We start from the raw sequence: 13,513 nt of genomic DNA on the forward strand, positions 1-13,513 counted from the left end.
TTATTATTTTTTTTTGAGATGGAGTTTTACTCTTATTGCCCAGGCTGGAGTGCAATGGCACAATCTCAGCTCACTGCAACCTCCGCCTCCCAGGTTCAAGTGATTCTCCTGTCTCACCCTCCCGAGTAGCTAGGATTACAGGTGCCCGCCACCATGCCTGGCTAATTTTGTGTATTTTTACTAGAGATGGGGTTTCACCATGTTGGCCAGGCTGGCTTCAAACTCCTGACCTCAGGTGATCCACCTGCCTCGGCCTCTCAAAGTGCTGGGATTACAGGTGTGAGCCATCATGTGCAGCCTAAACTTTTTTATGTCTTTTTTTTTTTTTTTGATCATTGAAAGCAGGACGATTTTGTTTTATGTTGAGTTTCATACGAACTATTTTAAAGCACCTTAGAAAAAGACTAAATAATTCAAGGGAAGTATTAAGTAATGAATAACAGGAGATGGAAATAAAAATTAAACAATATAATCAAATGAAGAAGCATATTTTCATCTAAGAATTGAAATAAGAATGAAAGCATCAATGGAATTTAATTATTAATCAAAAATACATGAATGAAATGATATCATGGTAGCCAGAGTAAGCCTATCAAAAGTCATAAAGGCAAATAGTTAAAGACTACAACCAGTTACAGAGTCATCCCAAGAACTGTTGCAACCTGTAAGTAAACAGCACAGACTCTACATGCCAGGGGTTGGCAAACTTTTTCTGTAAAGGTCCAGATAGTAAATATTTAAAGCTTTGCAGGCCATGAGGCCTCTGTCTAGTCAACTCTGCCATTGAGGGTCAAAAGCAGCCACAGACAATATATAAATGAATGAACGTGGCCATGTTTCAATGGAATTTTATTTACGGATACTGAAATGTGAATTTCACAAGATTTTCACATGGGAAATATATTTTTTTTCAATCACATAAAAATTTAAAAAAAAAAAAAAAAACAACCACACTATTAGCTCTCAGGCTGAAAAAAAAAAAAAAAAAAAACAGTGGACTGGATTTCGCCTGTGGACCACAGTTTCCAGCCCGTTCACCACACATCTGTAACACCGGCACAGGTCAGTACCGCCAGAAGCAAAGCTCTGAGAACTAACATCCTGACCCATGGGAAAGGATTCATTGTGGTCAAAGTAATTCTTAGATCATAACTGCCCCAAAATAGGAAAGATCAAGCAGCTAACACTTTTTCATTGTTGTTGTTGTTTTGAGACAGAGTGTTGCTCTGTCGCCCAGACTGGAGTGCGGTGGCACAACCTTGGCTCAATGCAACCTCCACCTCCCGAGTTCAAGCAATTCTCCTGCCTCAGCCTCCCAAGTAGCTGGGATTACAGGCGTGCACCACCACACCCAGCTAGTTTTTGTATTTTTAGTGGAGACAGGATTTTGCCATGTTGGCCAGGCTGGTCTCGAACTCCTGACCTCAAGTGATCTGCCCACAATGGCCTTCCAAAGTGCTGGGATTACAGGCGTGAGTCACTGTGCCCAACATTATAGCTAACACATTTGTTAATTATGTTTTCTTTTTTCTTTTTTTTTTTTTTTCTGAGATGGAGTTTCACCCTTGTTGCCCAGGCTGGAGTGCAATGGTGTGATCTCGGCTCACTGCAACCTCCACCTCCTGGGTTCAAGTGATTCTCCTTCCTCAGCCTCCCAAGTAGCTGGGATTACAGGCGTGTGCCACCACGCCCAGCTAATTTTAGTATTTTTAGTAGAGACGGGGTTTTGCCGTCTTGGCCAGGCTGGTCTCAAACTCCTGACCTCAGGTGATCCACCCACCTCGGCCTCCCAAAGTGTTGGGATTATAGGCGTGAGCCACCACACCAGGCTGCTAATTATGTTTTCATTTCCCCTGATTAAAAAGATTCTGCTTTAAGCTTGTTGACTTCGAGAGGTTTCAGTATAAACCTTATGTAGACTTTCTTTCCCCAAAAGTAAAATTATTCTAGTTATAAAAATGAGTTGGGCCAGGCACAGTGGCTCCCGCCTGTAATCCCAGCTCTTTGGGAGGCCGAGGCGGGTGGATCACCTGAGGTTGGGAGTTCGAGACCAGCCTGACCAATATGGAAAAACCCTGTCTCTACTAAAAATACAAAATTAGGCAGGCATGGTGGTGCATGCCTATAATTCCAGCTACTCGGGAGGCTGACAGGAGAATCGCTTGAATCCAGGAGATGGAGGTTGCGGTGAGCCAAGATTGCGCCATTGCACCCCAGCCTGGGCAACAAGAGCGAAACTCCGACTCAAAAAAAAAAAAAAAAAAAGAGTTAAGATCATGTACTCTTTTAAGACCTATGTATCCGTAACTAATACAAAATGTGTCCAAACCTTTTAACAAAGTTATACATTTTATACTCCAATAATATGTAATGTAGCTTTTGAGCATTTATTTGCCTTTCCCTTTGCTTAATACCTGGTGATAAAACCGAAAATGGATTCTATGTCAGCATTCTTGTGGCGCAGATTCAAATCACCAGGTGGTATTTATTACATTTAGATTTCCATACTCCAATTCAACTACTGTAAATCAGAAATCATCATGATCCTTCAGCTGGGCATGGTGGCGCACACCTGTAATCCCACTCAGCACTTTGAGAAGCCGAGGCGGGTGGCTCACTTGAGGTCAGGAGTTCCAGACCAGCCTAGCCAACATGGTGAAATCCTGTCTCTACTAAAAATACAAAAATTAGCCAGACATGTTGGTGCATGCCTGTAATCCCAGCTACTCGGGGGGCTGAGGCAGGAGAAGCACTTGAACCTGGGAGGTGGAGGTTGCAGTGAGTCGAGATCACGCCACTGCACCCTAGCCTGGGCGACAGAGCAAGATTCCATCTCAAAAAATAAAAATTAAGAAAAAATAAAAAAGAAATCATGATCCTTAGTTTCACAAGTTTGCAAATATGGGGCTCACCAATAGGGAACTAGAGTTTAGAAGCCATTGTCTTTCATTCTTTAAACCGTGGCCAGGTGTTGTGGCTCATCCCTGTAATCCCAGCACTTCAGGAAGCCAAGGTGAGTGAATTGCTTGAGCCCAGGAGTTCAAGACCAGCCTGGGCCACATGGCGAAACCAAAATTAGCCAGGTGTGGTGGCTCATGCCTGTGGTCCCAGCTACTCAAGAGGCTGAGGTAGAAAGAGCACTTGAGCACAGAAGGCAGAGGTTGCAGTGAGTCCAGATGGCACCACTGCACACAGCCTTGGCAAAGAGTGAGACCCTGTCTCAAAAAAGAAAAATTGTAATGGTTATGCACATTACTTAAAATGACCTATTTAAGGAATTCAGACATGTTACACGCAAAAATGATCACTGCTATAAGTATACATTGCATTGAGAAAAGAGAAGCTGCCCTTGTTTTCAGATTTGTGTTTATATTGCGTGTGTCCTAAGTGAGGGCGATCATAGCGTACAGCTGGGCCAGCCGCCGTTGCATAAGTAAGGAAACTGGGTCCCCCTAGTGTTCAGTTCTCGTAATGACTCTCTAAAGGTGCAGAACAAGAAAAGTGGCAAGAGAACTTACAACTTCCCTTTCCATGTAACAACTCACCCAAATCAAAACTACTTCAATGACTATCCGTTTCCTACAGGGAAAATTAGACGGGAAACCTGATGCCCAGAACATTTCACCAAATATTATTGAGAAAATACATATTGTGGCCATGTATTTGTGTCATTTATATGCCTTTCCAGCAACTCAAGAACAAGCACGCTAACTTCCCTAACAACTTATACACCCTAGAATTCAACCAAAACTTTAAGCACCTTCTCTGCATCGACACCTCCCATTCTTAGTCCCAACTTTGTCCCTGAGCTCCTGATTTATATCTGCCCGCATGGCAGGGCATGGATATAAACTAGGCATCTTCAACTTAAAATGTCCTCAGCAGAACTCTGGATCCTCCTCCTCAAATCCACTCCTCCACACATCCAATTGGCTCTCCTTTCTAAATATATCCAGGAGCTGACTGCTTCTGCCAACTGCACCAGGACCCTTGATCCAAGCCAATATCATCTTAGCTGGATTATTACAGTAGTCTTCTAGCTGGCCTGCCTGCTTCCACTCTTGCAACACGCCACCCCCACCTTAATTTTCCATACAGCAGCCACAGTAATCCTCTTACAGCACAAGTCTGAAATAAATCCTTAGCAATGGGCCCTGCGTGAACTGCCTGATGGATGCTATTACTTTTCCCTCCGCTCCTGCTACACTAGCCTCACTGGCTCTTTTTCTGGGGGGGTTGGGGGGGCAGTCTCGCTCTGTCGCCCAGGTTGGAGTGCAGTGGTGCAATCTTGGCTCACTGCAACCTCCGCCTCCCAGGCTCAAGCAATTCTCCTGCCTCAGCCTCCCGAGTAGCTGGGACTACAGGCGCCCGCCACCACACCTGGCTAATTTTTTGTATTTTTAGTAGACACAGAGTTTCACCATGTTAGCCAGGATGGTCTCAATCTCCTGACATCGTGATCCGCCGGCCTCAGCCTCCCAAAGTGCTGGGAATTCAGGCGTGAGCCACTACGCCTGGCCCTTTTTTTTTTTTTTTTTTTTTTTTTTCGTTTGAGATGGAATTTTGCTCTTGTCACCCACGCTGGAGTGCAATGGCACAATCTCGCCTCACTGCAACCTCTGCCTCCAGGTTCAAGCAATTCTCCTGCCTGAGCCTCCTGAGTAGCTGAGATTACAGGCACCCGCCACCACACCTGGCTCATTTTTTTTTCTGTTATTTTTAGTAGAGATGGGGTTTCGTCATGTTGGCCAGGCTGGTCTCGAACTCCTAACCTAGGTGATCTACCTGCTTCAGCCTCCCAAAGTGCTGGGATTACAGGTGTGAGCCACCACGCCCAGCCTCTCTTACTGTTTCTGGAATTGTTCTTACTGTTGCAAGCTTCAGGCCTTAGCATTTGTGGTTTCCTTTGCTTGGTACTCCCTTCCCTGAGATGTGTATGCAGTGTGACCCTTCAATTTGATCACTTCCAAATGCCACCTCCCTAGGGAGGCATTCCTGTCTATCCTATTCAAAGTGGTACTTGTTTCTATCCATTTACTTTGCTGTTATTAGGTTATAACAGCATCCACTTTGGGAGGCTAAGGTGGGCAGATTGCTTGAGCCTCGGAGTTTGAGACCAGCCTGGTCAACATGGTAAAACCCCTCTCTACAAAAACTACAAAAATTAGCCAGGCATGGTGGCACACGCCTGTACTCCCAGCTACGTGGGAAGCTGAGGCGGGAGGACCACTTGAGCCCAGGAGGCAGAGGATATAGTGAGCCAAGATCACACCACTGCACCCTAGCCTGGGTGACAGGACAAGACTCTGTCTCAAAAAAATAAATAAAATAAAATAAAGCATCTGTTTACTCCTTGACTCTCTTGTCTCATCCACTAGTGTATTAGGGTAGGAGTTCTTTGTTCACTGCTGTATTCCCAAGGCTTTGAGCAGGGCCTGGCACCCAGTAGGCGGTGCTCCATGAATATTGTTGAATGAAAAAATACATGAATGAATGAATGAGTTATAGACTTTTTTCCCCTTTAGTTACACAAGAGAAGAAAAAGATATCTATTGACAGTTACAGCTCAAGAGAGTCTGTGCTGCTACGAAACAGCTGGATAACCACAGGACACTGAAAGCACTGTGCCGAGAACCCACCGGCTCAGCATCTGAGGATGGATGGGTCTCAGAGTGCCCAGCAGTAGTGTGCTATATGGGTGGGTCAGGTGTAAAGAAGAAAAAACTGATCCATGAGCAGACACTAAAGAAAACAGTGGGATGAAATCAATACTGGGTTAAGTATGGAGGTCTGTGGGTTTTAACATACTGCCTCAATAGATTTTGTTTCAACTGTTTTCCAGTAGACTTTTTTTTCCCCATAATTCTTTCTTTTAATGCCTCAACTAGTCACAAGAGCTTTACTAAATATTGCAACTCTTGGCCGGGCGTAGTGGCTCACATCAGTAATCCCAGCACTTTGGGAGGCCAAGGCAGGCAGATTGCTTGAGCTCAGGAATCCAGACCAGCCTGGACAATGTGGAAAAAAACCCATCTCTAAAAAATAAAAATAAAAATAAAACACCGGGCATGGTGGTGCACACCTGTAATCCCAGCTACTTGGGAGGCTGAGGTGGGAGGATCACTTGAGCCCAGGAGGTGGAGGCTCCAGTGAGCCGTGATCACACCACTGCACTCCAGCCTGGGCAACAGAGCGAGACCTTATTTCAAAAATAAATAAATATTGCACATCTCTTTTTTTGGTACTAAGGCAGAAGTATATAGACTGATTTCTCCAACTTTGAGCAACCCCAGATGACTCTACTTGAACAGAAAAGAAATTGACAGTTTAATCGTGTATAATCCCTTGTAAACAATCTGGGGGAAAAATGGTTAGGTTCTGGTTGGTGATATTTTACTTCAATGAGGTCATGTAGCACAGTGAAAACAATAAATAACTCAACATTAGGGAGACTTGGGATCTGATCCCATTTTTGCCATTGGTTAAACAACAAGCAAGTTTACTTGGCTGCTGCAGGCTTGTGTCCTCATGCATGAAATGGACTAAATAATCTCCACATTATTAATGCTTTACGACTCTGCTTTCCAAAAATGGAAATGCATTTGAAGACACTATCAGGCCCTTCAAAATGAAGAGGGGAGGGTAAAAAACAAGCTGCAACAGAGAACAGTATCAAGCTTTTAAAGAAACAAGTTAATACCAAAGCCAGAGGCCTTTACAGTGTCTACATACACCCTTTCAGGTTGAATGTCAGCACTGGCTGTACTGACAGAAGATTTACATGACCTTTTCCTGAAATAAGCCTTCCTCTCCTAGTAACTCAATACCACGGGTACATTTTTCCAGGTACGCTAGAGTTGGGTACTGCTCTAGAGCTGCACTGTCCAATACAATAGACACAAGCCACATGGGGCTGTTGAGCACTTGAAAATGTGGCCAGTTGGAAGTAAGATGTACTCCAAGTGTAACAAACACACGGGAATTTGAAGATGGTACAAAAAAAGGATATAAAACATTCAGCATTGATATTGATTGAAACAATATTTTGGATGCACTGGATTAAATAGAATATACTATTAAAATTAACTCCACCTGCTTCTTTATGCATTTGCTAATACGCCTACTAGAAACATTAAGCTTATATATGTGGCTTGTATTATATTTCTATTGGACGGTGCCACTCTAGATATCCGAATCTACAAAGTGACTGAGATTCAAACCCTTCAATGAATCACTTTTTAAATGCTCTACTTGAGAATTAATTCCACTCACTGCTCTGCTGCCGTCGCGGTCCTGACTTTCCAAGGCTGTGCCCAGAGCGCGGCACACGTGGCTCTCACACAGGCAGGCCTGCACGGCAGGCAGCAGTGGAGGAGGTTACCCTGGGTCGCTGACGCCAGGGGAAGCCAAGCGACCGACCCCACACTTCTGAGCCCCGCCGGGGAAGTCCCCGGGCGCGGAAACAGGTGGTGCGCCGGCGGTTCGCAGCTGCTGGGCCCGCCGGCCTGGGCGCAGCCGGGGACAGCGACGCGTTTCCTGCCCGGGAAGGGCCCGAGCGCAGGGCCGGCTATAGCGGTCCCGCAGCTGCCTGCTTCGATTTTAGCACTGCTGCTCCCAAGAGGGAGCAACGCGGCCCTCTGTCCCTCGTAGGGCTTGAAATGTAAATTATTCATATCAGGGGAATGTGTGTTTCAAAAAGCAAGCTGGACAAGAACCGACGGGTAATCCTCGCCAAATTCTTCTACTTAACCCTCACCATTAGAAGTCTGAGGCCCGAAAAATCTCTTGACCGGAGAGATACTAACTCCACAGGTGCCCAGGATCAGGATCTATGACATAAATGAAAAACATTCCAAATTCACTGATTTTTAAGAGTATTTAGACAGTAGAAAATTATTAATCCTCTTTATTAGCTCAATACTTTGTTCAGCCAGCATTTGCAGAGCAAAATCTGCGTGGATTTATTTAGTGAAAATTATCTTTTAAAACTACAAAGATTTAACCATAGTACATAAAATTTAGTTGCAGTAAGCAAATTATATTTTTAAGCTGAACTCTAAGAAATTATCCAAAAATATAGTTATACACAGCACTTATGATTGCTGAACAAATGCATCATGTAAAATTTATGTTTAGTTCAATTTTTAGCAAGAGTGAACGACTTCTTAGATGATTTTTCTCCTGGTCTCATAGTGCAGAGTAGACACAAATGGACCTTATTTATTCAACTAGGCAAATCTTAGTTCAAAAGAGTTCGTGACAAAGGCTGACCTACAGGACTAAAACCGTGCTTGCCTTGTAGGAAAATAAAAAAAATGTAATCGAATGGACAATAATTTTTTAAATACATTATTCAAGGAGGAATAAGCCCTGTAACAGAATCCATAAAACACCATGCTCCATCAGTCTCTTTTTCCTAATAGAATGACCGAGTATTCTCTCCAATTAATTTTAATAGCAAACCACCATTTTCTAAAATGACTTAAATGGGTTCAATCAAGTAGAATGACTCCAAGGGAAACCACTGACTCAGATATAAAATGTGCCTTACATCATACTCCATACATCAAAGACTATACTTTCAGGGATCATTTCTATAGTTTGTTACATCATACTGCATACATCAAACAATGAAGAATCCAGGTTTCAAATTACAAATACATATATACCTTTAAGTCTTACCCTCAAGGTAAGATAGGAAAGTGGGAAATGCTGTCTGCTCACTGATATTCCATAAAATATTCACTGTAATTTCTAGATTCCCAAGACACATCTATCTAGCAGAGGTGGTTTGTCAAGTCTGAGGTTTTCCACCTGTCCACCCCCGTAGCAATGGGGCTGATGTTCACACTCTGCAGGCCATCATCAGCATTCATGGCACCCCAACAGATAACCCCATTAAACTCTCTCCCTGACTCAGGTAAACACTTCACGATGTAATGTGAGGACATTATTACTGAAATAAACCTGAAAGCCGCTCTAAATCTATAGAAAAAGTGCAACACTCACAAATACAAATACCATTACACACTATTTGTAAGATCCCTCATAAATGACTATGTTATAGCTGAGACCTGCAACGGAACTCCCACCACCAAATGCTGTGGTAGTGTAAGGACCATTGTTATTTTCACTTGCAAATATTCCTGATAGGTCGTATTTTAAGCTGCTAAAAACTGATACAAGCTGTTCATTCTTTCAGGGATAAGGTGACAACCAGCAAGAGAAAAAAACAAGGTAATGCACTTGAGAGAGTAAGGTAGGCTCTCGGAAAAGGAGGGCTGTGGTGATCAGAGCCCATGGACGTCCAAAAATGTGACTTGGCTGGGCCTAACAGAGGGGAGCGGCTCTTCTAAAAACAAAATCACCCCCTGGAAATTATGTTGGTTGGTTCCCTGGGGCATTGAACAGTTCTTTTTCAAGTTATTTACTTGCTCGTTACCGCCAGTCCCAGCTTTCTTGGGAGACCTAAACATATTTGGGGAATGGAAATAATGTGCTTGCTGCCACAGACCAGGCCAGTAAGATGAGAAGATAAAGAGTTTCTAGAGTTTTTATTATTCAAAATGAGTTTCATTTCAATTCAGGTACTTGAAAGAAGGTTCTAGTCTGTTACTTTGACACAGCACAAGATCAGTAGTTTATTCCAATGAAGTATTCCACCCAAATGAAAGCATAACATGCAAGTAGTTATTTATTTCAATCACTCCTATTTGAAGGTCCTTATTTTTGGAGAACAGCCAGGCATTTTATTATCCACTCTTTCCATTCCTTAAAGGCTTCCACGGGTTTTGGTAAATTCCCATTATCCTCGCAACTGTGTTCTGGAGTTGCTCCAGGTGTGTCAGAAGATTCATCATCAATCCACCTCACCAGTGCCTGGAAAAACATGAAAGATGCGCACTTCAACAAACCACAGCAAAATACTATCAGGCAAGAGAGAAGCATTGGCTTCTAGATCATAGGGTGACATATTACCCCATGAAGATGCTGCATTTGATAATGATGGTGTGAATATGAAATAATGCTTATGATATACTGAGTGAAATGGCACATACCAAATATACATATAATTACAAATGATGTCAAAAGTACGCACTGAAAAAAGATGAAAAAGAAATACACTCATTCTTACACTTTGTTACTAGCATGATAGGATATTATTTTTTCTCAACTTGCTAAATATTCCACAAGGCATTATATTAATTTGACACGTACGTATATACATATATAAGTGTCCACACAGGCATGGGTAGACATATGTATGTGAAAACACGTGTGTAGACATTTCTGTGCAGTCACCTGAATGCACAGTCATACCCATGAGTAGACACATGAATGTATATTGATGTTTGTGGGCAAGTGTGGGCACACACACACACATACTGAGATTAGGTACTTTCCTTCTTCCTTTTTAAAGAAAATCCTTTTTTTCCTCCTAATGAACATCATACCTCTGTCCCACATTTGGAAAGGTAAATCCTGTCCACACACTTATAGGGTTTAAAAAATGAACTCTGCCACACATATCAATATTTATTCTGTTCTGCAAAGTCAAGCTCTCTTGCCCTAAATTGAAGAGAAGCAAAGAAACTTCTTCCGCTATTTCTCATTGAACTGTAAGCATAAATCACTCAAAGGCAAGCTGAAGTTTTTAAGAAGAGCATTTCTTCATGTTTTTAAACCGCAGCTTCCTGCTTATCTTTACACTAATTTCCTCTGATAAATTATAACTCCAGAGAAGGATATAATAGAAACATCAGTTTGCTACTCAGATAACCACTTCCCCCTCTTTAGACTGTCCACCCCCCAACTTACTTTGTATCTTTCTACAGTGCTGAAGCCAATAGCACACTGCAACTTGCGCAAACAGATAGGGCAAACGTTTAGAGGGCGCCGGTCAGCTTCTTCCAAGTGGTTGGAGCCTTGCATGAGGCATGCAAGCCACTGGCAGTGTCGCAGTCCAAATATGTGTCCGATCTCATGGGTTAAAGTCTGCAAGACAATCATGTTGAGGCTTTATAAGACCACCATCACATTAAGCTACACGTCTCTTCTTTTTCTTGCTTTTCCAAGAAACATAGGAATCAACTCCCTTACCATTACCACCAAAACTTCACCCTGTCCAGACCTTCAAAGACTTAATAATCCCTCATTTCCCCAAATGTCTTACTGCCTTTCTTGCTATAGACTTCCTCAACCTCAACATCGCTGACATGTTGGACCGATAATACCAGGTTGTGGGAGGCTGTCCTGTGCATTGTGCGACGCTTTGCAGCATCCCTGGCTCTACCCGCTAGAGGCCAACAGAACTCCCTCCCTGATTGTGAAAATCAAAAATGTCTCCAGACGTTGCTAATATTCCCTGGATGGCAAAATCACCCCTGGCTGAGAACCCTTGATCTACGCTAGGGTACTCGTTGTAATTCTGATTCTGGGGCTCTTCCCCTAGAGATGCTGATTTTAGTAGGTCTGGGAGAAAGGGGGCTTGATCTGCATGCTAATGAGAACATCAGGTGGCAATGACACAGGGGGCCCATGAAACACACTGTGAGAATGTAGTTCTCAGAGGTGTAGCTGTCAAACCCCAACAAATAGTACAGGTAAAAGCAGAATTTCTCTAGCTGAAGGAAAAGCCCATCTCTCTGGCTATAGAGAAAGGGGAGATAGGCTTTCCACAAAACCAAGTTGGGGATATCAGGAACTGCCAGGACAACTACAGTCGAGGGTAACCTGGAGCCCAGGGCAGGAAGGCCCAGACTCCCAGAGAGGCCAGAGCAGAGGTTCTCCAAAGGCCCGGGGAAAGCAGCTTTGCCCAGTGACCACAGTAGCTTGAAAAAGTAGGTTACCCACTCACACCAGACTTCAGGAATTACACTAATAGCACATGGGTACAGCCAAGGCTGTAACTAGTAGTACAGAAAAACTGGCACTGATATTGTAAATTTCAATATGAAGGTATCCATTTAAATTGTTTTACTGATCATTTCAGTCAAGCACTATGCACCAAAATTATACAAATGATACAAACTCATTTATAATATTACCTTACGGACTGACAATATACAGTTTACGGAACTAAGATCTCTTTTAAAGAACTGTCCTGTCAGATTTTTGTAATAACTTACCTTACAGGATCGAAGTAGTAAAACACTAGTTATTTCTGGAATATAATAGTTGTCAAAAATTGAATAGTCACTTGAAGATGTTTTCTTGAGCTTCTTCACTTTGCCTTCATAGCGCATGCTATAAAAATCACTGCCATACCTAGCAAAGCTGAATATCCCCACACCTACAAAAAAAGGACAAACAGTGACAGAATGAGAATAAGGTCCCTGAAGAAAGACCAAAGAAAGAAGAGACTGCTGGCCCATCTGGCCAGTGAGTGCACCTCTGTGTCACTGTGTCCACACCATCTGATACACTTATGGTTTGCCACCAAAAAGGAAGACTTTTGCCCCAGATTTCCCTATCAAAATCTTTTGCTGCTATCCACTTTGCCTTGCCTTGTAAAACGTAATGGACTTGAGGTCAAATGCTTGAGAAACTGAAGTTTCAGAGAGTCTTTTCCCACAAAAGAAGTCTTTTTCTGAAAGTAGCAAGTACTCCAAATCAAGTACTCAAAAAGGAATCATAAAAAATAACCACATGGGTTGGGCGTGGTGGCTCATGATTGTAATCCTAGGACTTTGGGAGGCCGAGGCAGGTGGATCACCTGATGTCAGAAGTTCAAGACCAGCCTGGCTAACATGGTGAAATCCTGTCTCTACAAAAATTAGCCAGGCATGATGGTAGGTGCCTGTAATCCCAGCTACTAGGGAGGCTGAGGCGGGAGAATGGCTTGAACCCATGAGGCGGAGTTGCAGTGAGCCAAGATCGCACCATTGCACTCCAGCCTGACGACAGAGTGTTACTCGGTCTCAAAAAAAAAAAAAAAAATCACATAACAATAGGCAGTCATGATTTCACTCTTTAAGGACACACTAAACAGATCAGTTACACGTGCGTCTGGAGGGGTTGCTGGCCTTCCCTCACGCAGCACTGACTGAGGACAACTGCCCCTGATGTCTTGAAGCCCATGCTTTAAACCACGGCTTTAGACAGAATAACCTCGTCCCCTTCCCCACCCCCACCCCCTTTATAAGAACAGCTCAACTCTATTACGTCATTAGTGTCTGGTGACCAGAATAAATACCCTTGTAACTGACTTCCTGTGTTACATTTAGAGTTATATCAACCATCTCTGCAAGCACAGAGAACACGGTTTGCTACATAACTCACCCTACAGGGTACTGCTTCATAATTCGACTTGTTTACATGATCACTTTTATTTATGTCTCTTGTTCAGTTTTTATTTTAAAGTAATACACTTTTAAAGAAAATAAACCCATAGTAGATTTGTCCAATCTAATTTGATTCAAAAACAAACTTCTTCACCTCCCTTTACCCAGAAAATGTAGACTGATATTCGAAAATTAAGGAAAGATAGCATTCTGGAAATTAACAGCACACT

The 13,513-nt window shown here is 43.0% G+C and overlaps 2 protein-coding genes and 1 pseudogene across 14 annotated transcripts in view; 1 reads left to right on the forward strand and 2 right to left on the reverse strand.

Moving 5' to 3' along the window:
• ARSG (arylsulfatase G) overlaps positions 1-7,646 on the reverse strand; it is a 185,395-nt gene extending 177,749 nt beyond the window's left edge. The window contains exon 1 of one of the 3 annotated variants that reach the window (XM_055386988.2): positions 7,273-7,646. The gene's annotated coding sequence lies outside the window, so the exon portion shown is untranslated. The remainder of the gene's footprint in view (positions 1-7,272) is intronic. The other 2 variants (XM_055386991.2, XM_031011442.3) reach the window with 2 other exon arrangements.
• A 923-nt stretch (positions 7,647-8,569) lies between these two features.
• On the forward strand, positions 8,570-8,645 carry LOC115934705 (uncharacterized; annotated as a pseudogene).
• An 892-nt stretch (positions 8,646-9,537) lies between these two features.
• AMZ2 (archaelysin family metallopeptidase 2) overlaps positions 9,538-13,513 on the reverse strand; it is a 52,520-nt gene continuing 48,544 nt past the window's right edge. For all 11 annotated transcript variants that reach the window (XM_031011448.3, XM_063706156.1, XM_019026813.3 and 8 more), the window contains 3 exons: positions 12,129-12,292; positions 10,819-10,995; positions 9,538-9,879 (listed from right to left, as the gene is read on the reverse strand). In XM_031011448.3, coding sequence (XP_030867308.3) covers positions 9,724-9,879; positions 10,819-10,995; positions 12,129-12,292 — 497 coding nt within the window. In that variant the 3' untranslated portion in view covers positions 9,538-9,723. The remainder of the gene's footprint in view (positions 9,880-10,818; positions 10,996-12,128; positions 12,293-13,513) is intronic.

Source organism: Gorilla gorilla, chromosome 4 (genome assembly GCF_029281585.2).
Source record: "Gorilla gorilla gorilla isolate KB3781 chromosome 4, NHGRI_mGorGor1-v2.1_pri, whole genome shotgun sequence".
Lineage (NCBI taxonomy): Eukaryota > Metazoa > Chordata > Mammalia > Primates > Hominidae > Gorilla > Gorilla gorilla.